At 40.2% G+C, this 26,995-nt stretch overlaps 1 protein-coding gene across 3 annotated transcripts in view; it reads right to left on the bottom strand.

Annotated features, from left to right (window-relative positions):
- Positions 1-4,166: 4,166 nt before the first annotated feature.
- Positions 4,167-26,995, bottom strand: part of Crebrf (CREB3 regulatory factor) — a 61,044-nt gene continuing 38,215 nt past the window's right edge. For 2 of the 3 annotated variants that reach the window (XM_017317723.2, XM_011246717.3), the window contains exons 5-9: positions 22,805-22,999; positions 20,855-21,044; positions 18,493-18,566; positions 17,356-17,478; positions 4,167-9,512 (exon numbers count right to left, since the gene is read on the bottom strand). In XM_017317723.2, the coding sequence (XP_017173212.1) occupies positions 9,397-9,512; positions 17,356-17,478; positions 18,493-18,566; positions 20,855-21,044; positions 22,805-22,999 (698 nt within the window). In that variant the 3' untranslated portion in view covers positions 4,167-9,396. The remainder of the gene's footprint in view (positions 9,513-17,355; positions 17,479-18,492; positions 18,567-20,854; positions 21,045-22,804; positions 23,000-26,995) is intronic. The other variant, NM_029870.2, reaches the window with a different exon arrangement.

The raw sequence follows: 26,995 nt of genomic DNA, 5'->3' as shown, positions 1-26,995 counted from the left end.
ATGGCCTTCAGGTTTGTTCCCAGTACTAGAGATACAACAACAACCCGCTATTCTAGTGACCTTTTGGATGGAAAAAAAAAAAGGATCAATTCGGATGTCACCAAAGTTACATTTTTTTTCTTTAAAATTTAAAGCAAAATGTATACAGTAGGTATGCATTATGGAGGAAGACACAAAACTTGTAAAGGTGCAGACTTAAATACAGGTCACTGGGGCACCTCCATTAGTACAACCATGATCCTGCATTGTTGTCCTTACACATTTCTATGGCTCTGGTCCTGCCCTTTGTGTAGAATTGGATTCCAAGTATCTCATAGGAGTAGTTCTGACTGTGTGGTGTGATAGAAACAATGTCAGTGCAAACCTCAAAGAAGGGTAGTGTTTTTTAAAATTATTATTTCTTAAGCCCTCAACACCACTGGACACTTTTCCCCCACCCTCCGGGATTCTCCAGGCTCTGTCGTCTTGGATATGGGTTCCCTCTTTTTAAAATGTTTTTCTCAAACTGCACACACAGCCCCCAGTCTCCACGCCTACCTGTCCCAAAGCACCCTGTACCACCCACTTCCTAAAAGGTGCTCAGTAGCTGGCTGCAAGTATCAAAGGCCTGGATTCCAGGCTTGTAATCAGTTTCCTCAGTAGCATCACTCCTAAGTTAGGTCACCTAGAGGATGGAATGAGGTGTTGATAATGTAGCATTGAACTCAGTGCTCACTAGTTGCTATACATGTACTGTTAAGAAACACTCTGGGAGTTACTTCCCTACGTGCGGCCATTTTCTATGAAATGCTTCTGCCCAGCAGCTGCACTTGATTTGTTAGGCTATAGAAGTGGAAGGAAGAGGGGGTGGAGGACGATGACAGAACACACGGGACAGGTGAAAGGCCCTAAGTATTTTCTTTGCTTTTCTGAGGCAGGGTCTCACAGAGCCCAAGCTGGTTCCCAGCTACCTATGTAGCCAAGGATGACCTAGAACTGCTGGAATTACAGGCACTGATTAACACCGCAGCTACTAGACATGCATTTTAGCTCCACACAAGCTTTCCTATATCCTTTTTATCTGGGTGTGGTAGCATATGACTTTATCCCAGCACTCAAGGGGTAGAGGCAGGGAGATCCCCATGAGTTCCAAGCCAGCCAGGACTGTGGTGTGAAGCCTGTTTCGTCATACTGGTTATATCAGTTTACACTGCATGAGCAAAACTGTGGAAATGCCTATTTCCTTATAGCCCTACCAGCTTGGTGTGCTGACACTGGTGTTATCATTTTGTCTCTTTTTCAAAAAAACTCCTTTCTTTTGCATCTCTCATAATGAATGAGACTGAGATTAGTATTCACATGAGCTGCAGAATTTGTAGACTCTGACTTTGCTGATGGTGCTTTTTTGCCTTAAAGAGGATTTAAATTTCCATAATTTTGCATAGCATTGGGAGATCTTCATGACTCTGGACTTGGGTCTATGTTAAAAAGTCCTTCCTCTTCTACAAGGATCAGCGTGTCTGTCTACTGCTTATTCTTTAAAAACCCACTTGTATGCTTAGCCATTTTGAAATATATGTGGTTCACAGTGTGAGACGCAGAACCAGCTTCACACTTTCTAGGTTACTTAGTGGCTTCAACACTAAAGGGCCCCCCGTTTGTTTCACTTCGGTTCTGGATGCCACATTGACCATCCTGTTTTTCTGTGTATTCCAGACTACTTTCAAACTCTACTCTACTTGCCCGTCTACTCACGCTCTGAATGTTTCTATACAGAGACTTCTGTATGATAGAGGATTGAATACTTGATTTATCCTCTTCCAACTACAACATATTTCCCACCTATTTTTCTCTCACTACTTTAACATATTCTTGGTTTGTTTGTTAAGATGGGAGTCACATTCTCAATGTGACTCAGTGCCAGTAACTCCTAAGTTGTTGACAGGTCCTGCTCTGGAATCCAGTGTGTGTTTTCATTCAAGTTTCTTCTGTATTCTCCATAGTACACTTTTCTTTCAATTTAGTACATTTTCTGTTCTTTAATTCAAGCACTATTTTAAGATGAAAAACTTTTAAAAGAACTAGGTTGCCATTCAAATCACTGCAATGTTCTGGGTAAAGCTCCCCACTGAAGACACTGGAGAAAACCCACAGTCAGCCCTGGACAAATTGTTCTCATGTGTTTGGATCCTAGCCCATCATCCTTCTTGGGGAAATTTCTACGCAATCAGCTGTGTCTGCAGCAGTCAAAGCAAGGAGCTCCCCATCTCTCTTCTTTCCAAGCCATTTTGTTCCAGTAAGACAACCCTAAGCTGGAGGCTGTCTTGAAGGAGCAGTCACATACCCCCTGCACCAGCCCTGAATCCCTTCTAATCTTGCTCCTTTTGTTCAGTATCTGTCTCTGAACTCCTCTACACTGACTAGCTTCAGATCTTTGACTTTCACATTTTAAACAGCTTGCTTTCCTCTGCATGGGCATTCTTTCAAATACTGGCCTGGCAAACCTGAGGTAAATATGAATTATCCTCAGAACGCCTCAGGCAGATTAGAGTATGAACTGAACTGTATTACCCTTGCCTGGATATAGGGCTTGTCCTATCATCTGAGTGCTGTCGACTCTTCTGTAGAAGGGACAAGGCCACCACCCTCACTGGGCCTGATAGTAGCTGAGGCTCTTATTAAGACAACTAGCAAGGTTTAGGGGTGCCACCTCCATATGTAAGGACGTCTACTACCTTCTAATTCTAAATCTTTCAGCTGAATTGGGACAGAACTTCTCAATATTTTTCTTTCAAATTCTTCATCGCACTGTTGCTTAAGAATTCACCAGTTAAAATGTATTGTGGTACATGCCTTTAATCCCAGCACTTGGGAGGCAGAAGCAGGCAGATCTCTGTGAGTCTGAGGCCAGCTTGGTCAACAAAGCAAATTGAAGGACGGACAGCCAGAACTGTTACACAGAGAACCTGATCCCCCACCCCCCAAAAAAGAACAAAGGAATTCAGGAACTCACTAGTTGATGTATCTCACTGATGATATCATGGAAGACCTAGTTTACCTAGCTCCTAAGAATACCCAACACTTTGAGAAGAGCCCTTGTAAAGAGTGGTCTTCAAACTTAAGTCCTGAAGGAGAGCCCACCCACAGGAAAGTACATTTACTTTGCTTTTTTTATGGCCTCAGTATCACTCAAATTGGGGGTGGGGGTTGTGAACAAGTTCAAGTCTTATGTGTCTGTGTATAGTCCAGAGGTCAGCTTCAGGTGTCATCCCTCAGGTACTGTCCTGTTTTGGGGACAGGTCTTGGCTTCCACATTGGCCTGTGGGCCCCAGGGATCTACCAAGTGTCCACATCAGACCTTGCTGTTCACTTGCGTGTGGGGGACGAGACTCAGGTCCTCATGCTCACCTGGCGCTCTAAAAAACTTGCCCTCTCCCCAGTCCTCAGCAGCTTCTTTACCATCCCCACAGGATGTTATGTTTGTTTGTTTGTTTGGGTTTTTTTTTTTTTTTGGAGACAGAGTTTCTCTGTATAGCCCTGGCTGTCCTGGAACTTACTTTGTAGACCAGGCTGGTCTCGAACTCAGAAATCCGCCTGCCTCTGCCTCCTGAGTGCTAGGATTAAAGGCGTGCGCCACCATGCCCGGCATCCCACAGGATGTTATAATTCCAGCTTTGCTTGTGTTTTCTGGCCACACGACAACCTCTTTGGTGGACTGATTTTGTGGAGCTCTCTTCCATCCTTCTGTAACACAGCATCTACACATCCATCCTGGCAGAGGAGGTTCTCAACAAATGCTTGTTGCTGAACAACATTTACTCCTATGCCACCTTCACCCAGGCAGGTTCCACTGGCTTAGGCTCACAGCTCCCCTAGCCTAAAGATGGTTTTGTCCAAGTTATCAAAGGACAAACTAAGTATAAACTATTGTTTACAGAAAAGCAAATGTTTCTATCAAATAATTTCTGTATAGCTAAATCTCACTGAAATAAATTAAAAGCCAGCTTAGGGTGTCAATAATTAGGGTGTTAGCTCTCTGAACATGCCCCAAAGAGAGGCGGCAGAGTCGGCCCCCTCTGCTCTCTGAGGCTGGAATAGTCTTGGAACAGGCTGTCTTGAGGAATGGATGGCTGCTGTGTCGCATGCAGGCAATGGAAAGGAGAAAAGACAAAATATGAGGCAAACAATTCAAAACCTTTTCTTTTCATCTTTTTTATTGTAAATTACAAAGGGTGCGGCATACACTGATGACTCTGTGTCTAACTACAGTGCTGACAGTTAGAGGGTGACAGAAAACGTAACCTGTGCATGGCCTTCTCCTAAAAGGAAAACTGCACGGCTACTAACCAACATTGAGTAATTTTTAAACAGCTCATGCGTGAACGAGATAACAATTCTTTCTAGACAAAAGACAAGACTGAATCCAATAAAGAGTCACAGCTCCAGCTGGGGGCAGGGAATAAACAAAACTACGGAGTATTTATGATCGTATCACAGACAGGACCCTAAGGGCAACTATTCGAAGAGGCTGCCAAACCATAGGAGCAAATGCTTTGTATTCTTGCCCTTCCGTGTTAGCAGCTCCGGAGTCATTGTTAACCACAAATGCTACACCACAGGACAGACTCTAGGGCAAGAAGACAATAGCAGGCAGTGGGAGTACAGTGTCGCAAAACATGTGGAGAAGCAAATACAGTACACATACAGTTTTGTTATTTAGTTCTGAAAACAAACAACCAAACAAAAAAACCCCAAAGGACAAAGGGCAAGACACAGAATCAGTCCCGCTTCTGGCACCTGGAACTGAATAACTACACTAGGTGTTTACACTGTGACTAAAGAGGCAAGCCCAGTTCACACTTGGCACGCTGAGACACAAACCTGGGTGCTCTTTACTAGTCTTCAATTCCAAAATACTATTTGGAAGTAGCTATAAGATTTCATCACCTTATTGCCACCTCCAAAAGTCTCTTCAAAACAAAATGGCAATTTGGCATAGTGCAGTTCCTAGGTGTAATTTCTATTTCAGTCAGTTTACTAAGCATGGGGACTATGCTTCAACACATAATCCCACTTGCTGTGGAAGTGTGGAACTCTCAGTAGTACATTTTCATCACATTCCTCCAACATGCTTATTCCTTAAAACGAAACCACCATCCCTACTTCTGATGTTGTTTCATCCCACTGTGTTTGAAATATTAAAAAAAAAAAGACATGGAGTCATTTTCTCATAATGCCCTTATTTAAGATGACAAAAATCACGGTAGAATCCACAAGTATGACGGCACTGTGTGGGACTCATTTGTCACGATCCAGGGAAGAACAAGACTGCAGTTCTGTGCAAAGTTGTGCAAGTGGTCGCAGTTCCATGGGAAATGGTATTCCACAAAAGACTCCACTAGAAACATAGCTGAGACCTTTTCCATTAACACTGAAATCAATGCATTCTCAAAATTCAAGTTTCAAGATTTAGAGAGATGCTAACATTCTGTCACATAATTAATCAGAAAGTAGTTGAACAGAAGTTTAGGAAGACTATATAAAGAAAGGGGACATGAGTTTTGTTAATTCTTGTTGAAGGCAACTTGAATTCATTTCTTAGGAAGTTAACTAAATCTTAGCAGCTAAAATATTGTTTAAATATATGGAATAAAGAAAAGCACATCCATTCTTGACATTTTGGTGAATAAACTAACAGCTTTATTAATGAAGGCAAACATCAGATAATTGTATGAATATTATATATAAAAGAGAACTTCATACCAATAGCATTGTATTTCAAAAGTACTGTACTTCAGTTTCTTTTAAAGAGACTTGTCATCTGTTGTAAAAAACAAACAAAATAGGTACTCTTCTCCTAAAAACTTCTGGAAAACAAAAGAATCACTTTCGAGCAGATGAAGTGAGCACATCTGCCTGTAAATGCAGACTTGCTAAGGTGTGAGCGAAGCCAAGCATCAGAGACGCAGGACAGCCTCACAGAAGCCAGAGAGAAGGACGTAACACGATTACTCAAAGATCATTCAAAACTGTTCTCTCCTACAAGTATAAAACAACTACAAAGAGAGGGAACTATGAAACGACGCCCATCTGAAATCCTTCATGATGCTTCTGGAATAGTTGTGATTCTCTTACAAAAAGAACAGAGTTAAGGTTTGGGAATGGGATGGAAGGAATGAAGATGCATCATTTAAGTGTACAAGTAAGGCACAAGGTTAAGCCACACCCAACTCGCTCATGAAGGACATGGAAAGGATGAGGACCCACATACATGGTACAGCACAGCAAGCAACCACACTGATTGCAAGACTCACAGGAAACTTATGTAGGAGCAGCCCGGCAGCATGCTCTCATGTGGGCACAGACTAAAGAATCCAGTGTATCTGAAGCCAGGAAGCAGAAGGTTCATTGTTATTTTTTACTGTAGTAGTACTGTAGTCAGTTTATGGTTGCCTTTGGAACGGTGGGTTGATCTGAGGAGAATTCACAATGCCTTCCTTCACTTAAGGGAAGGCTCTGGACTTCATGAGCTCTCTGTATACCATGTATGAACACAGAAAACCTCTAGACAGCTCTCACTCTAACGATTTCCACCCAAAAATACAAACCACGATTTTTTAAAATACAACATATACAACTGCTGGGTTTTTACACACTTGTGAGAACCGCCTGTGATACACTAGGTGTAGGATATTTTAAAGACAATAGAGGAAGCAGTTCATTACTGGCATTAAAAGTACAACCATTTCTAGACGGTTTTAAATGCCACAGAGTCCCCTGGTTAAAATGTAAAGCTGCACAGCTTGCCTATGTCATCTTAAACAGCAAGAGGATTTAACTTGCACTCTACATTTTACTGCCAGGTTTTTATTTAGATCAAGTATCGCTGCAGCGTTCTGACCAGCCCAAGTTTAGCAGCAAATGGCAGGAATCATATAAAATGCAATTTTATAACAAAGTGCTTTCCTAAGATATACATACATATATAAATAGGTACAAAATAAAGAGTCAACATTAAAAAGCTCAACTATTTAAAGGCTTTCAACTATTTAACTTAAGGAGTACATATAAAACACTGAAATGCACGGGTATGGAATCTACTAAACAGATTCAAAGTGTTTTGAAATGCAAGACCAAAAATCAAATTCTGGTTTGCAGACAAGAAAAAGGTATCAAAAAACCAGAATTCCTAAAACAGGGTAGCTAGAAAGGGGCAATTTTATAAACTTCGCCAACTGACTCGCGATCATGAAGTGACAGTCATTTGACTGAAAACCGCCAGGTTCTGGAACACTTTCGAGACTTCAGACACTTCCATTTGTGAACCTATGGTTTGCCTTTTCCCACATAGAAAGTAAAACTTTAATTCTGTTAACCATGACACGTGAGCTTATTATCTGTTAGGGTGGATGAACTAAAGGTACATTTCCACCAAACACACAGGAACCTTGTCACAGTTTCAGCTAACGTGTCAAGACAAGTCTTGGTTTCTTATGATTCATGATGTCAAAGAGGCAAGTCAGACACATTTTTGGATTGTAACTGTGTTTTCTAATTGAAACTTCATGTGCTATAGCTTACAAAAGGGGAGAAAGAAAAAGGAAAGAAACTCCTGTGCAGACAGACCAAGGACAGCTATCTTAGTTCTATCAAAAGGTGGTGGAGAAACAGCAACTATGTCTGACATCTCAGGCTTTTCTTCTAGATATGTTTGTTTTTACTTTTGAAGCCACCAGTTTTCATAGTTCCAAACACAAGATCTGAGATAAAACAGTCAAGAAAGACGGGATGGAAGGACCTGTGGGGCATAGGAATCTCTCATCAAGAGGCAAAGCTTGAGCACAGCTACAACTGACCACTAAAGCAAAGAAGAGCACCTAAAACTAAGCGTGGTCATGTTTCTCAAGTCTAGAAACTACACAAGATAAGTCACATGTAAGTTTGAAGAAAATACCTGTACAAAAATATAAAAATTTATAAATTTGTTTTAAGCTTGTGTTGATCTTTGAAAATATTACATGCACAATAACATCAATTGGAAAAGTGGCAACTAAAGTATTAGATATTTTTAGCTTTTTTATCTCTTTACATATATATATACATAATACGATAAAAATAATCTGTATTTTGGTTGTTTGGTGGAAGTATACTACAATAAGCTAAATAAACTTTAATTTTCAAAGTCAAAAACTATTTTATCAATAGCTTACTAATATGAAATATATTAAAATTTCCTACAATAACTGCAGAAATAAAAGACACCTAAGTGGCCACCAACTTATCTACTATGGAAGCAAACTAGAGGACAGCAAAATAATATTTGGATGTATGGATGCTCCTTCTGTAGATAATTGGACCCAAACAGAAATAAAGTTCACAGTTGAGTAAGATCCCTAACCCTGACCTTTTAATTTTTTCTCTGTTTCATACATTCATACAGTATCATGTAAGCTGTGCAAAACTTTACTTAGACTGGCAGTCTGCCATACCAGTTGCATTTGTCTTTGGTAGAAAAAATAAAACAATCGCAATAATGTGCAAGTATTTTCTTCCGGTCAAGTACCGAAATAGGAGTTCTCTAGAGCCATCTTTTTTTGTTTGTTTTTGTTTTTTGTTTTTTTTTTTATACAATACACAGACTCTGTGGCATATATCTACATTTTGACATAGTCCTATATACATTCAAAAAAATCTGAAAAAGAGTTGGAACAAAAAGACATTTAAACCCCATAATTTTCTCATCTATATATCTTGGTTTTCCTCATTAGGATTTTCATCATACAAAATATTACCAGTTTTAGAGTTTCCCCAAAATACAAGGCACAAAGAGTATGCTTTTTCTTACTTGCACAGACAATTCTATATATATATATGTATGTATATATATATATATATATATATGTATTTTTATATATCATATTGAGTTCTGAAAAACATCTAAACATGGTACACACGTGAGTGCTGGGTGCGCCATGTACATGTGAGATTAATGGCTGTAAAAAATTAGAACAAAAAGCAGTCATTCTAAAAACAATCTAAATGGACTTTGAAAAAAAATGCTTCCTCGGTATTTTTGTGTGGTTCAGAGCATAAACCCACCTTAACACTCAGCATTATACTAATATATTCACTCACCCAAAACACTCTGCTTCAACAAATGTTTACAATCTGTACCTCATATTTACTTAATGTGTGAGCTTCTTTCTCATGCCAGCAGCAGGGTCACTGGTTTATGCTCTGAAAATGCAATAATCAAGTATTTTGGATCATGCTTCACTTATGCTATTGTTTTTAAAACAATGTAACCTAATTATAAATGTTTACATAATGCTAATTGACATGCAAAACAGAATGAAAATTTACAATGGATAACATGACAAAAACAGACATTTCTGACCAGTGGTCCAATGAGGCTGATTACACTTTTGATGCTGGTATCCTTAGTCCTACAAGGCCTCCAGTGGGGTTGCCTTCAGCAGTCTTCCCTAACACTTGGTTAACAAATTCTGAGGTTTGCCCAGCGACTGGGAGACCTGAAGAGAATAAAAGGCACACTTTAAGACACAAACATGGAGAAGGCATAAAGGAAAGGGAAAAAGTCTGAAAGCTGATATTGACCCCAAAACAAGGGCTCCACTACTTGCTACTGCAGCCCAGAAAACCATCCTATGGCAGACTTCATTCACAAGGAGACCCACCCAAGAGTCATGAGGCACTCTAACGTGGTAGATGACAAATAACAATTCCTAAAGAAACCTGAGGTCCACTGGCAGGCTGTTTACTAAGCCTGTAAGTTTGCTGCCTGTGTCTTTCATCTGTTTGGACTTCACCGTGCTCTGTAGTATATACATACACACAACTACAACTGTAAGCACAAAAGATACACATGACAATTTTTAAAATTACTGTATACAATGTTAAGTTCCCTTTTATTTTAAATAAAAGTGAGCAAGAAAAGATGGAATAGCCGGGTGGTGGTGGCTCACACCTTTAATCCCAGCACTCAGGAGGCAGAGGCAGGCGGATTTCTGAGTTCGAGGCCAGCCTGGTCTACAGAGTGAGTTCCAGGACAGCCAGGGCTACACAGAGAAACCCTGTCTCGAAAAACCAAAAAAAAAAAAAATATATATATATATATATGGAATAAAAGAGGGAGAGAAATTACGAATAGCCCAAGTATGCTGACTTCCTTTGGATGGCCAGGGTAATGTTAGTACTTAAATAGCACAAGTATAAGAACGTTACAGGTATAAGAATTTTTTTTTAAGTGTTAAGGAAAATGAAACTAGGCAGGATAGCACAAGTAATCTCAGCACTAGAGTGGTTAAGGCAGGAAGATCTTGAGTTCAAGGCTAGCCTGGGCTACATAGTGAGACCTTGTCTGAGGGTGAAATGGGGAGATGGTAACACATAAGAAAAAGAAAAGAGAGTGGAAATGAAAACATTCATCACTGACTAAAAGACGTATAACAAATCATAAAGCTATCAATGCTACCTTAACTATTCATTCAAGCTCAGAATGATCACTAACACAACAAACTCACACCACACTGCTGGCTAATCCAACGGGAGAGATCTGGTCTTGCTAATAAAACTAACTCTATCTGGGCTCAATCCTGAGTTAGATGACAAGCATGTGAAAAGTTAGGTTGGGTGTGGCTATGTGTGTGTGTGTATATCCCAGAGCTGCAGAGTTGGAGACGGGAGGATCCTTGGGGCTTGCTGGCCATCCAGCTTAGCCTAAAACCTTACACAAAAAACATGGGTGGGTGACTTCTGAGGTTCACACAGGCCCCCACAATATATACATGTACACTGTGCATATGCATATGTACCTACACACACAGACACAAAAATCACTCCATTTTCCATGAGGAAACAGGTAAATCCAAATGTTGGGATACTCAGAAAATCAATTACTTAGAATTTTCATTTTAAAAAAAAGGCTGAGAAATAATAGGGACAAAAGAGATGTAATTAAATCCAACGAAATCCCTCTCAAATAGAACAGACAATCATGCACAGAAGGAGAGAGGGGGCAGGCAGGCATAACTGAGCAGGCAGCAGGAGTTTGTAAGCTTGGGCTCCACACTGGAGATCACATCAGTACTCATAGGTCTAGATTTAATTCTGGTACTGTGGCTAAGACAACATACTTGTTGGAGTAGTGGTGCACACATTTAATCCCAGCACCTGTGAGTTTGAGGCCAGCCTGATCTACATAGCAAGTTCCAGGACAGCCAAGGATACATAGAGTGATTCTGTTTTTTTAAAAAAGCAAAACCAATTTTTTGTTTTGTTTTGTTTTAAGAGAAGCATGCTGAAATAGGAATAAAGAATCATAATACTTACAAGTTAGCTTCAAATATTCCCCTCAAACACACATGTACACAGGAACAGAAATAAATTGTAAATGGTGGAATGAGGGCAATGAAATACAGACATACACTATGCTATTTCTTCCTCCTTGTCCACTGTAGGATTCACATCTTAATGCATAATGAGGATCTAGTAGAACTAACTCCTATTCAAACATTAAGCATTTCAAAACAAAATAGGAGGTAAAACTCAAAACACCTTTGTTAGAGCCTTTCTCGGTTCTATTAAAAACATATGGACCTATAGGCAAAGAGGAAGACAACATGAAAGAGAAAGGTGACTTGTTTAGGAATACCAGTCAACAAAACATACATAGGAATTGTGCCAGAAAATGTAGAAAACATCTTTTCAGATGCCCACAAAATATCCAAAATTGTAACAAAAAAAAAAAAAAAAAAACAAAAAACAAAAAACAAAAAAACCCAAAACCAAAAACCAAAAAAACAACGCCGGGCGTGGTGGCCTACGCCTTTAATCCCAGCACTCGGGAGGCAGAGGCAGGTGGATTTCTGAGTTCGAGGTCAGCCTGGTCTACAAAGTGAGTCCCAGGATAGCCAGAGCTACACAGAGAAACCCTGTCTCGAAACAAACAAAAAACAAAAACAAAAAAAAAGATTAGCAAAAGCAAAGAACTTCTTATCTTTGGGGGAATTTTATGTCACTTTTCTTTCTTTTTTTTTTTTTTCTGAGACAAGGTCTTGTGTAGCATAGGTTGCCTTAGACTCTCAATATAGCTCAGGATGACCTTGAACGACCTCTGCCTCTATGATTCGAGTGCTAGGAGGGCAACACCATCATAGGCTGGGACTCTGTGAAGTAACAGCTGCCTAGAGCTAACCGATGTTCCTGCAAGCAACTCCTTACTCTAGGCCAGATAAATTTACTGGTTCACCAAGGTGGACTTGTGAGAAACCATTGCTTTGCTCTGTTGGTGTTCATCTAGCATCAACATGCTAGTTCATATTTCTCCAGGAAAAATGCATACAACAATCTGTAAGTAATTGATCCAAGAATAAAGAACAGCACAAAACACACACACACACACACCACGCATGCGTGAGCACACCAACAGCTGCTCCAAATGTTCTAGCAAACCAGTAATACAAAGAAATTCCAATGCTTTTAACCTGACAGAGACTCTGGAGATAGCAGTCAGGCATGCATGCATTCATTCATTCATTCATTCATTCATTCACATATTTTAGGATGAGTGTTTGTCTGTATTGGCTAGGACGGTTGAGACATGAGCTCAGGTAACTGTGATGTCTAGGAGTGTGTTGCCACATGTGTGGTAGCAGGCTTACTTTTATTTCCCCACATAAAACAAGTAGACAGGCAAGACACCCACCTCAAACCCAAACCCTCCATGGGCACATAGCAAAATCCTGTCCCTAAAACAACAAAATAAAACAAACTTCACAAAAATTCTACCCCTGGAAAACTGAGCTCAGTGGTGCTTGCGTCTACAGTCTTAGTGCCCCAGAAGGCTAAGTAAGAGGATCACTTTGGCTCAGGAGTTAGGAGCCCCGCCCCCAGGCCTGGGAACACCTCCATCAACTCTTTGATTCTCTCTTTGAAAAGAGGTCTCCCTATGAAGCTTTAGTTAGCTCAAAATTGGGCTTTTCCTGCCTTAGTGTCCTCCCAAGTGCTAGAATTATGAAGCATCACACTTGGTGAAAAACCATTTCTAACAACAGTCAGCCCAGGGCACATGAACAAGTGAAAAGGAATCTCCGTGAGATCTGGAGTCTTCTGCATCCCTAATTTTCAAGGTGGGAGTAAGGTACCCAGATCTGCAAGACCTGCGTGATGTCAACACTAACAGTCCACATGAAGACCTGTGTGATGTCAACACTAACAGTCCACATGAAGCAAACAAAAGGAACCAATGAACTTGAGAACAAAAAGTCTAAAGCAGTCAAACAGGGAATTCCCTAGAAATCAGAGGTCAACAAGGTCTCTGTGTGAAACCATAGGGATTTTGTTCAATCGAGGAGTAAGCTTAAGGTGAGGAACTTCAGAAAGATGCAAAGAAATTAAAAAAAAAAAATTGCCCTGTCAGAACTCTGCCAGGAGAGCTGGTAGCATCCACACTCACTGGTAGGACAAGGACTGGTCATGAGACTGACAAGAACGGTAGGAGTTGTATGAAAGAAGAGTTGAACTAGATAAAGTAAAACGAAAAACTGTACAAAGTAAGCTGCTATAGACTGATAAGAGAGGACTCCATGAAGCTAGAAAAGCTAATCTGAGCCAAGCCAAATGGATAATGAAAAGGTGTCATATGCACATAATAAAATTTTGTAAATTCCATTTTTAAAAGAACTGTAGTCATGACAGCCTCAGGAAAATGAATAGATTTGCTAAGCATTATGTTAACAAAAGTGACTCAGAAGGACACCTCGTGGTCTTGTGTCAATCCTAGTTTATATCTATGAGTAGGAATGTTGGGGTGTGTGGGGATATGCTATGAAACTAAAGAAGGGTTCAGAGTGTGGGGGAGGACACCAGGACACAAATGACATGGAAATGGAAAAGTGACCATAAGCAGTGACTACAAGGGGATAGGAAAGAACAGGAGAGGAGAAGAATCAACAAGAATAGATTTGACTGGTGGGTGGGTTGGGGAGCAGGTCGGGGGTGGGGTGGGGGTTGGGGGAGGGTATAGGGGACTTTTGGGATAGCATTTGAAATGTAAATGAAGAAAATATCTAATAAAAAAATTTAAAAAGAATAAATTTGACTGAAAATGTCCTAACAAACCTAATGTATTATTTTTGCTAATTTTTTTAGATAAAAAAAAATTTAAGAAAAAAAATGGAGTCACCAGAACACTGTCAGGACAGTGGCTACCAACATTAGCATACAAGCACCTGGAGATAGCTCAGCAGTTAAGAGCACTGTCTGATCTTTTTTGGAGGACCCACAAGCACCACAAGACAGTTCACAACCATTTCAGTTCCAGGGGCCCCAACCCTTCTTCTGACCCCTGAAGGCATATGGTCATATATGCAAGCAAAACACTCATACACATAAAAATAAATCTTTTAAAAACTATTACCATATGAAAGAAAAAATTACAGAGAAAAAGACTGGAACCTCACCCCCACCACCACTCTCCCACAGGCTACATATGAGGGACAGCATGTGAGAGCAAACCTCACTGCATACAAATGCAGTACACAGTAATAAGCACTACATAAATGACCTACAGCAGGCCATGTCTACCCTCAGAAGTGCCTTTCTCCCTCAAACGCTTTTCTTCTGACCAAATTTCTGTTCAAGAAACCTAAGAACCTAGCAACACCAGCAGGTACCCTCAGAACTCTAATATCCAGTAAATACTATGAAAGAGTAGTTTTAAGAAAAAAGAGAATAAAATCTTATCTACAAACAATGGAAGGATGGGTAAAAGACTGGATCATGAATGCCCTAATCCACTATTATTTCAAAATAAACTAAATGATATTAAAGAAAATGTCCATAAATGAAAGAAGACAGGTAAGATGGCTCAGTGGATAAATAAAGGCATTTGCCACCAAGCCTGATAACCTGACTTCTGTCTATGGAATCAGATGGTGCGGAGCTGTCCTCTGACCTCCACACTCATGGTGTGACATGGGACACACTCATACATACAAATATTAACTATAAAAAAATAAAAAAACAAAGACATGAAGAGAGGGGGCTAAGACCAGGAAGACTGGTAAGTTTGAGGTCAGACTGAATTATATAGAAAGACCCTCAAAAACCAGAAGGGAGCTTGAAAGGTGGTTCAGAGGCTAAAGGCTGCTGTCAACTCTGACAACCTCAGTTTGATCCCCAGGATCCACATAGAAGGAAACAACCAGTCCTCCAAGTTGTCCTCTGACATGGTAAACACAGACATAGGACACAGAAAATAAAAGTTAAAAAAAAAAAATGAAAGCAACAAGAGGAGTGAGTGGTAGTATTCTTTTTATTGTCACCGTCTTCTTTCTTTCTCTCTCCCTTTCTCTTCTTTCTCTTTCTCTTTCTTTCTTTCTTTCTTTCTTTCTTTCTTTCCTTCCTTCTTTCTTTTTCTCTCTTCCTCCTCTTCCTTTTCCTCCTCCTCTTCCTCCTTCTCCTCCTCTTCTTCCTCCTTCTCCTTTTCTCATACATTACATCCAGTGATAGTATTCTTGACAAGTATATCTGAGACCCTGACTTCCATGCCCAAGACACACACACACACTCACACACACACACACGAATGCACTCATACCCTACAACATGACACAAGAATACTGAATAAGAAAAAGTGAAAATGAAATAAAAAGCAGATAAAAAAGGTTAAAGAAGCAACAAAGAGCAGAGATAACCAAGGGTGATGTGACCTTCAGGTGATAAGGTGCACCCAGGAGAAGCAGAGCAAAGTCAAGTAACAGAGACCTCAAAGTGCACACTGAGAAAAACAGCTGAGCCTGCCTGAGGATAGTCTGTACCTAGGCCTGAGGATAGTCTGTATCTAGGCCTGAGGATAGTCTGTACCTAGGCCTGAGGATAGTCTGTACCTAGGCCTGAGGATAGTCTGTATCTAGGTCTGAGGATAGTCTGTATCTAGGCCTGAGGATAGTCTGTATCTAGGCCTGAGGATAGTCTGTATCTAGGCCTGAGGATAGTCTGTATCTAGGTCTGAGTATAGTCTGTATCTAGGCCTGAGGATAGTCTGTACCTAGGCCTGAGGATAGTCTGTATCTAGGCCTGAGGATAGTCTGTATCTAGGCCTGAGGATAGTCTGTATCTAGGCCTGAGGATAGTCTGTACCTAGGCCTGAGGATAGTCTGTACCTAGGCCTGAGGATAGTCTGTATCTAGGCCTGAGGATAGTCTGTATCTAGGTCTGAGTATAGTCTGTATCTAGGCCTGAGGATAGTCTGTACCTAGGCCTGAGGATAGTCTGTATCTAGGTCTGAGGATAGTCTGTATCTAGGCCTGAGGATAGTCTGTACCTAGGCCTGAGGATAGTCTGTATCTAGGCCTGAGGATAGTCTGTATCTAGGCCTGAGGATAGTCTGTATCTAGGCCTGAGGATAGTCTGTACCTAGGCCTGAGGATAGTCTGTACCTAGGCCTGAGGATAGTCTGTATCTAGGCCTGAGGATAGTCTGTATCTAGGCAAAAGTAACACACCACCCACCAAGAAACACCAATGCAGTATCGGTTATTTAATAGAAAATATTTTATGACAGAAGAGGAGGAGAAACAATCTCAAGATAGGCAAGGAAAGAAAGTGTGCGCCAAGCATTTTGTAACAGGTCAAGTTATCTGTCTAGTATAAGAGAACATACACTAATGGATATACAAAAGCTTTTACATTATAAACCAAAAAGGTAAAAAGTAATTTTATCTTATAAAACTAAATTCTCTCTCAAACTACTACACAAAAATGAAATGCTTTTAAAGAAAAAGAATACTGGAAGTACTTTAAAAGAATACATAAAATCATCCATCCTCTTAGGCCAAGCAAACTGCCTTACTTCCTGTATACAATTTCACTAGGTGATTTTCTAGGACAATACTGGTGTTTAAGACCTGCTATTCATCTGAGATTGTTTTTGATTGTACTCAAGATGAACAACTGGCCTTTTAATGTGATATGTCTGTGATTTTCTGGGACAGCAATAAGCTCTGCGGCCCTCAGGAAGTGTGTGATCTAACAGGTGACTTGCTCTTACTGCAGCTGAGCTCTGACCCTGTAGCATCTCAAATTTATGTACTAGATATTCCTCCCACAAGCCACCAACCAGCCTAACCTCTCTATGCCTTCCTCCCTGATCCTCTCCACAGTGTTCAATCTGGTCAGGGATGAGAAGTCAGATATGCAAGTTTGTTAGAACCCTGTGAAAATGCTGAGGAAGATAAATCCCTACCGAGAGGTGGGGGCAGATGGGGCAGGCATGGAGAGGGAAGGAGCTCCTCTTTGACTCTGGCACTGTACATCATAAGCTGTTGTCTGTCTCTAACAGTGCTCTCCTTACCCAGTGTATCTTTAATGAGGATTTCAAGCTTCTGCCCCATGCTGGGTTCTCTCTCTTCTCTTGGATTCTGAACTCGGTTTACAATGTCTTGCTTGATGGAGTTGATTACAAACAATAAATTGTCTATAAGACAGAACAAAAACACTTAGAATGTCACTAACATGAGAGAATGTACTTTTACTTTTATAATAAAACCATATTCAGTTGAAAATGAAAGGGCTGCAAACACAGTTCAGTGGGTGAACACTCACCTTACTAGCATGCACAAAGCCTTGGGATGAATTTCTAACCATGAAAGAAAAAAAATAAGAAAACAACAAAATAACCCAGAATCTGGGGAAATGCCAAAATATGGATTATGTTAGATATGATGGTGAATCTCTTTAACCCAGTCCTCAGGAAACAGAAGCAGGAGGGTCGTTTCAAGTTTGTGACCAGCCTGATCTATAGTAAGTTCTAGGCTATCCAAAGCTATAGATTTGAGATATTCAACGACAACCAAAAAGAAAAAAGGAAAAAAAAAGAGAGAGAGAGAATTCCTGGGTTCTATTACAATTCAGAAAATCTAAGAACGTCCAGAACTCTATATTTTAATAAATACTCATGGATTTATTTCAATGTACAACTAACCTGAAAAACACAGATCTAAATGATCTACACAGTTCAAGTGAAGGGAAATACTGAAGTCAGTTGTCCACACTGGCTAGAAACACAATCACAACAAGAAAGGCCTAACTATGGATTAGCTCATGAGAACACTAGTGGCATTTGTCTAAGGGAGCAGAAATCTAGACAGCCACACTTACAGACAAGAATGAGCTGATGCTGGGCATGTGGCGTTCTGAATAGATAAATGCAAAATAGGAGAGCCAAGCTGGGTCTGGTGCACCCCTTTAATCCCAGCACTCAGGAGGCAATGGCAGGTAAATCTCCTGTAACGGTGAGGCCAGCCCGATGTATATTGTGAGTTCCAGGACAGCTGGGACTATGTTGTCTCAAACCCTCTCCCTCTACAACAATAACAACAACTACTACTACTACAACAACAACAACAACAGAGGAGAAGTAAACAGTATACAGAGCTCAGGCAAGAATATGCAAACCAAAGAGAAAGCAAAGTTAAAGACTGAGATTTACCATATTCAGTGTTGAGGCCCCACAACTTCACTTTATTAGCTTCATACTGGGCTTTCTTCTTTAGCCTACAAGCTCTGTGAAAGGAAGAGCTATTATTAGTTCATCTTCTCTTTTAAGAGACTTCAGAATGTATTTTCTAAAATAAGAAAAAATAAATAAAAATGAGTATGCTTTATCACTATCAGACATTTTTCGCTTTGAAATTTTCTTCTTCTTGTGTCTATGTTAGAGAATGAGAGTCTATATGAGTGTGTGGTATGTGTTAGAGAACAAGAGAGTGAATGTGGGTGAATGAGTGTGTAGGGGTGGTAGAGAGTAAGAGTGAATGTGAATGTGTCTGTGTGTTCAGACGCATGTTACATGTATGGAGATCAAAGGACAGATTTTCGAGGGTTCTCTCCTACTGTGGCATCTGGGAATTGAACCTGTTTATGAGGTCTCTCTATTGGCAAGTACTTTTATCTGGTGAAGCCGTCTCACTGACACCTATAGGGCATTTTCGTTTTAAGACTGATTTTTATTTACTTGTGTGTTAGGGAGGGTATAAATCTGTATGTCTGTAGGTGCCTGCAGAGGCCAGGAGAGGTCGTTGAATCCTCATGGAGCTGGAGTCATAGGCAGTTTTGAGCACCATGTGGGTGCTGGGAACAAAACTTGGGTCTCCCAAAAGAGCGAGTGTTCTTAACCTGGACCATTTCGCAAGCCCTCAAATGCTGTAATAGTAACTGAGTCACTTGTTTATTTGTGCCTACCAAAGAGCCTCATCATAAACCACACATCACCATTTAGCCAAATTGACATTAGAAAGCTAAGTTCACTTTCAAAAACTAAAGCTGCTATGTAGACACTTACTAAAGTGACTAAAAAAACAAAAAACAAAAAAACAGCAACAGACAAGGTCCCAGCTATTGTAGAGGATGTAAAGCAGGTAGAACTGTCTGTCCTGCTGGGTTAAAACAGTTCTCAGAGCTATGCTGGAAGACAGATTGGTTGGTAGTTTTTTGTTTTGATTTTTTTTTTTGAGACAAAGTTGTTGATAGTTTTTTGTTTTGTTTTTGTTTTTATGATTTTTTTTTTGAGACAAAGTTTCTCTGTTGTAGAACTTTCTGTCCTGGAACTCACTCTGTAGACCCGGCTGGCCTCGAACTCAGAGCGATCCACCTGCCTTTGCCTCTTGAGTGCTGGGATTAAGTACATGCACCACCACTGCACAGATGACTTGTAGGTTTCTGTTTGTTTGTTTTGCAAAGATAAACCATATAGACATGGGCACTGATCAAAATAAAAATGTAAATTCATAGCCACCCAAACATCTCTAAGTCAAAGTTTATAGTAGCTTTTTATTCAAACATGTTAAAAGCTGGAAAGATCTCAAAGGCATTCATCTGGTGAGCAGATAAAATGTAGACTACTCCTATAAACCCTATCTATACAGTAATCAAAGAAACCAGTTATCCATGGACAGATCTCAAAGGCATCCCATTAAGTTAAAGATAGACATATCCAGACTACTACAGTATATTCCATCCACATGACACTCTGGATCAGGAGAGAACACTATGAGACACTGTTATTTATAAAAAAGATCTTGGGATCTTGAGAGATGGCCCAGCAATTTAGAGCAGTGGCTGCTCTTCCAGAAGTCCTTACGTTCAATTCCCAGCACCCATACAGTGTTTCACAATCATCTGTGGCCCTAACACCTTTTCTGGCTTCTGTGGGCACTAAGCCCACACAGGCTATATGGACATGTAGGCAGAACACCATACACATAAAATAACAAATGGTTGTAAAAGGATGATAGTGAAAGGTTTGTTTTATAATCTTCCTCTTTTTTTGTTTTGTTTTCCAGACAGGGTTGCTTAGTACTGGAACTGGCTCTGTAGACCAGATTGGCTTTGACCTCAGAGATCTGCCTACCTCTGTCTCTCTAGTGCTACAATTAAAGGTGTGTGCCATTACCACCAGGCTTTATAAGTTTTAAGGTGATGAAAATGTTAATATATCTTGACCATGTTAGTGGTTATTTAACTGGGTACATGTCTCAAATTAATAATAGCATACATAAATTAATTTTATTGCTAACTATGTAGTCAACTTGACTTATATAAAAACCAAATTTAAGTTTTAAAACTTTTCAGTTATGCCATAATACAGTGTACTTACTGTAGTCACCTACCCCCCAAACTTCTTAAAAGCATAAATGCCATATTTCACTTAAAAACAACAATTAACAAAAAACAACTCACTACAGTAGTTATTTAATAAGTAATTTCTGAAGGTCACTTCTTCTATAAAATCTTAAGGTCTAATCTTACCTCCTAGAGACTATTCACATGGGTGAGCATCATTAGAAATTTACCTGGATGCCAGCTTATTTTTTTCTTTCCTTGACCTTGGCCTTGCTGTTAAGGGAAGCTCACTAACTGGAGTCAGGTCACTGATCACCTTATTCAGCTTGCGCAGCTCATTACCAATCTGAAGTAGTTTTTTAGGGTTTGGAGTAAGGTCTTCCACATCAGTTCTCCGTGATTTCTTCACTGCGTATTTCCCTACAAGTCATTTGAAAGGAGTGTCAGTTACATCATTTTAGTGAACAAGACATGCAATTTCTATAGCTCCAGCAGCTGCTGCTTTTCATTTTAGATCTCCTGGTGCATCTCGGGGGCTGGGGCACAGGATGTCCTAACTTAGAAGGATGAGCTTCCTCTCTCCATCTAGCCCTGTGGCTAGAGACATGAGAACACCCTAGGGCTACAGCTCAAAAGCAACAGAGCCATTGGCTAGCACACACAAAGCCCTGGATCCAGTCTCTAGCTAGGAACAAAACAGGCTAATCCCACTGTCTAAAACCCTGCCTCACTGCTGCTAACCTCTAGGTCTGATTCCCAATGTAACGGAGTCCTAACTCTTTGCATAGTAGGACTAAGTATCTCACATCTCAGCTTCGAACCTAAGTTCAATTGCACACAGAAATCCAGGAAAGTTTACTTAAACCAAGTCGTTAGTCTGGGAATAAGATAAGGCAAAAGCTCTTCTTCAGCCTCCTCACTCACTCCCCTCTCTCCTCCACCTTTCCCAAGTGCCCCAACCCAATAACCACAGGGCCTCAAGCATACTAAGTAAGCACTGGCCACTGAACTACACACCAGTGCACTGCTCTCAAGTAGTTTAGTACACCCAATGAGTTTCCTAAGATTTATCACGAGCTACATGGAATTATTTACTGGACCTTATTTTCTTCATTTCTGATTTTTTTTTTAAAGCCTAAATGCAAAAATTCACTGAGAGGCCAGGCAGTGGTGGTGCACGCCTTTAATCCCAGCACTCTGGAGGCAGAGTCAGACAGATTTCTTGAGTTCGAGACTAGCCTTGCCTACAGAGTGAGTTCCAGGTCAGCCAGAGCTACACAGAGAAACCCTATTTAGGAAAACCAAAAAAAGAAAAAAACTTCACTGAAAGAGAGAGAGTAGAGTACAGCCCTGGGACTAGGAAAACAAGGCCAGAGTAACAAACATGCTAGGAGCTCGTTCTCTCAAAATGCTCAGCAAGTCAAGTCTGTGGCACGACTGAGCTTTCTTTACTAAGCTCATTCATACCTCCTCTCTGCCTTTTTGGCAGACTACTTGATGTTAATGTGAAACAATAGAAGCAATTCTACTTAATCACAGCTTTCTGGACCTACATCTCTAGGCTTGATCTATCTAAACCACAAGCTTCTCCTGATTCTTATAAACTCCTCTCTGCTCTTTTCCCACAAACATGCTTCTTTTTTACCCTCTGTTTTTCTCCTCATAGCCATTTAAAGACAATCTCCCCATTAAATGAGGTCTGGAGTGGAAGAAAATGGGAAGAGACTGATGAGAAGTCTTCTCCTTTCTCCTCAGTGTGTTGCTTGTTTTTTGACAGGGCAAAAACCATTAATCTCTTGGCCATTTATTGAAGGAAATGGAGGAAGAGGGACCAGAAATGATGGTTCTCCACACTGATGGAAGCTGTGTATAAGAAGGAGCCGTTGTGACAGAAAAGCTCTCTTTGATGTCCTCTCAAGTTGCCTATGAATGGCTGAAAACCCAAGTACACTAAGCATTTTGGTTTCTTATCTTTGCTTACAGTGACAAAGACAGGTATGGTAGCATATACCTTATAGTCCCAGAATCTAGAAGAACGAGGCAGAGGATTCAAAGTTCAAAGCCAAACTGGGCTACAAAGAGACTTAGAGGCCAGTCTAGGCTATCTACTCAAAATAAAAAGTACCTTCACCCCCTAAAAAAAAGAGAAAAGGGCACTAAATATTTTTCAAACCTCTTACCATGATGTAAGCCATTTTTCTGGTACATATTACTTGGCAAGGTATCTCGATTCCACTCAGAAGGCCTCAGAATCCTCTCTTGCTGTGATGGTGTAAGCTGCTCACTATACTCCCAGAAGTACCTTCTTTTCCCTCTCTTCCGAGAAGATATGGACGTCATCTCCTTCAAGTCCTCTACAGAGTCATTTTCATAACCTTAAAAAACATGGTCCCACAATTGTCAAGCTTCAGACATTCAATAAGTCTCTCAGAATAAGCAAACAAAAATCCTTCTATTTGTAACTTGAGATATTTCTTTCACCTGAAGTATCAAAGTCATGTTGAAAACAATGTATCAAGTTTATAAATTACAGTATGTAGATCTCAAACTCATAATATCCAGAAATTAATAAACATTTCATTACATAGCTATCTGGTATGGGGTTCTTTTTGTTTTTGGAAATTAGTATTGGATATTGTAGTATCTTCACATGATTAAGAACATAATTAAATGCTATGTAGGAATCAACGTGTCATTACAATAAGTAACTAATAAATGGTGCCAGGCATTAAACTTAACTTCACTGATGTCTAGCTTTTTACAAATCAAGTATATTAGATGTTTATAAATTTGTTCAGATGATATAAAACCTGGCAGAGATGTCATTGTTGGTGATGCATTGAGAAGTACTCACACATATGTGTATAATTTGAATTTTTGGAAAGTTTAACAATGCTGTCAACTATGGACAAAAGTACCCCAGTTTACCATGTTGGTTTAGGGTTAGATAGAATTAGCCTAGAAGAGTTAAAATTACATTTATTCCATGTATACAAGAGTATTGTACTGTATTAAATATGTAAGACCTTATCTCCATGAATTGGTTATAGAAACTAGTAGTCTGTAAATAAAAAGGTGCCACCATAAAATGGTCCTTAGGTTAGTACTATACTGTGGTTTCTAAATGTCTTCCTTTTAATATTTGTATCTACAACACTCACAAAGAGCTGTATCTACAGTGGCATCCTAGTTCCATAGCAGCAGTGACTTTTCTTTCTTTTATTCTACTTCTTCTGAAAGGGTACAAAGAAAGACAGTTCCCAAGCAAATAAATATACAGGTCTATTCTAGATCACTCTTTAGTGGACGTGTTACTTTATTCTATACCACTGAAGGGTATACTTCCCTTACTAATGAAAAGCTCTAGAAAATACTTAATTCTGAGCTGCTGGAATTGTTGAACAAAGTCAGTGTAGGAAGTCTGGTAACCTAACACGCCTTCAGAGAATGATCGTCACAGATGAACTCCACAGGGCAGTGGCGAGGGGTTGAGGAAGGTACATGCCAAGTAAAATGGCCACATCTTCCTTCTGAAACATGACTCTGGAACTATCCCTACAATGTGAGGATACCTGGTCACTAGGGAGAAAGCTCTTTGAATGTTAGAATTTTACCAACTTTTCTTCAGAGTCTCAATCAGGAGAGTATGATTCTATTTATATGAGAAGGCAGAAGAGGTACTGTGTCTCTCAGGGTTCAGGTAGGATCAGGACATAGTAGTTATAAAGGAATATGAAGGGAATTTCTGTATCTTGATTGTGACTATATTCACTTGTCAGAACTCACACACCCAAAGTACTCATACAAGGGTGCATGACAAGCAAGTCAAGTTTTGCTGTGTGAAAATTATACCTCAATAAATAGGATTTAGACTGGGCAGTGGTAGTGCACACCTTTAATCCCAGCACTTGGGAGGCGGAGGCAGGCGGAATGCTGAGTTCGAGGCCAGCCTGGTCTACAGAATGAGTTCCAGGACAGCCAGGGCTACACAGAGAAACCCTGTCTCAAAAAACAAAACAAAACAAAACAAAAAATAAATAAAGAAAAAGGATTTAAAGAAAGGAGTCTGGATTGTAACTCAGTGGTTTGGGCCACTTAGCTGGCATGTGTGAGGTTTGTACTCAAAGGGGAAAAAAAGACAAAGTCACAGAATGGTGTCTGGGCAATGGTGCAGACAAACTTTGTGCTTCATTCCTAACATTCACAGTACACTCTGTGTGGCACAACAATGTAGAGAAATGTGAAATTTCTGGCCTTCAAAGAGTGTACACAGAGAGATAATGAGGTACATGCTGTTGTATATGTTGAATGTGTTTCACTTCACCCCTGACCAAACTATGTCACAATCATTGTAGACTACCCTTCACCAAAAACAATGTAGAAATGCAGTGTGACAACGAACCCTAGGTTTTCTTTTAAAAAAAAGGGGGAGGGGGGACAAGTGCAATGGTTCTGCAGGTGAAGATACTTGCTGCCAGATTCAACAACCTGAGTTTGATGCCCAGGACCCAGACGGTGGACAGAGAACTGACTCCTACAAGTTATTCTCTGACCTCCATACATGCACTATGGCACCTACACACACACAATATACAAAGAGAGATAGATAAACGAAATAATATCTTTTAAAAATGGTGTAGAGTATATATTTTATTGTAAAGGATTTCACCTTGTTCTTGTTACTAACCTATCTTTAGAACAGAGTAAAGGGTCACATGCCACCAGCTGAGGCATTTTTAGTTGGTGCTTGCTCCACAGTAAACTAAGCAAAACATTACTGCTTACAGAGATTACACAACCCCAAACAGAAAGATGCAACCAAAAAAATCTTGTCTCCCTACCAGCACCCATAACCAGTGTTTTACACATCTTGTTCTACCCAGTCCAAAGCATAGGGACAGACTTCATTCCACTTTCTTAAGCAAGCCCCTTTCCCACCATATTTCAGTATGTTCCCTTAGCATCTACCTTTGCTAGTCTGCAGGTGGCAAGACTCGTTTATTCACTCAATGCTCATGGAACTCATTTGATGTTTCTAAGAATTGACTGCCTCAGCTGCACAGAATGACATGATGAGAGGAGCCTGGCACGAATAGCAAAACTGAGCTGGGTCAGCTCTTAGGATTCAGGGAGCCCAGCTTTGGGTCCACATTGCACTATTCTACCTAACTGGTTGAGTGGTCTAAAAGTCTTGCTCACTGTATGCCAAATTCATAGTCACAGCAATGTTTATTTCTTCATCCCACCCAAAACAGGTACTAGATTTACTTCTGTGTTCAATGCTCCCAAGGAGCATTTAGGAGCTGGCAGCTTTCTGACCCAATCTTTTCTACTAGCATGTCCTATAAATTTATTACCTTTCCGCTCCCAACTCACAGAGTGTGTCCAGCCACACACTGTTCAATATAAAGGCCATGGAACCAAGTAAAATGAAAACTGACATGCTTACTCACTGATCTAACATCCACAGCCACTCATTCTTCTCACAAAATTTGCCCAGAGGAACTCTTGTCTATAACAGAAGTCTAACCACCACCACTCAAAATGAATCTGTGGCCAAGTTAAGTTTTACAAAACCATGCTCCTCCATCCCTGGCTGGCCAAGCCACAGAGCACAGAAACATATTAACACACTCTGAAAGAGCCTGCTAGAGTGGTACACGCAGTTAATCCCAGTATTCAGGAGGCAAGAACAGGCAGATTTATTAGTTCAGGGCTAGCCTGGTCTACATAGTGAGTTCCAGGACCCAGGGCTACAGAGAGACCCTGTCTCAAAAAATAAAAATAAAAGCATGACTTTCAGAGGATCTGGGGAGGCTGCTTCATGGTGGAGTAGCTATGGCACACCACGTGGAAGGCTGAAGGCTCAATCCCCACCACTACAATGGGAGGGAAGAATGACTGAAAAATCCCAAGAGCAAATACATCTGTTCAACTCTAAATTCTGTTAAGGCAAGGATTCCATTAATTTACATATAATTAATACCTAATATATGCAATGCCTAACATAAAAGATACTAAAACATGTTTTGATAAATGATTTCTTGATTCTCTTCTTGACCCTGCTTCTCTTTTGTTGATATACTGCCATAATTATCTAACTCATTTCTTGTTGACATGATTAAATTAGGATAGGATAGGATATATAGTGTAGTTCACTATATATCCTGGCACTTGGGAAGTAGAGGTGAGAGGATCAGGAGTTCAAAGTCAACTGAAGGTATATATCAAATCTAGGCCAGCCTGAACTACAGTAGATCTCGTGCCTCAAAAAAACCAAACAATGACAACAAAAAGAAAGTAAGAATGCCATATTTACAAAACATCCAGCCACACAGCTATGGTCTGAACAGACTACAAGCAAAGTCAAC

Source organism: Mus musculus, chromosome 17 (assembly GCF_000001635.26).
Source record: "Mus musculus strain C57BL/6J chromosome 17, GRCm38.p6 C57BL/6J".
In the NCBI taxonomy this organism is placed as follows: Eukaryota; Metazoa; Chordata; class Mammalia; order Rodentia; family Muridae; genus Mus; species Mus musculus.
The sequence above is the reverse complement of the archived record's forward strand: the minus strand, read 5'-3'. Positions and strand labels throughout refer to the sequence as shown.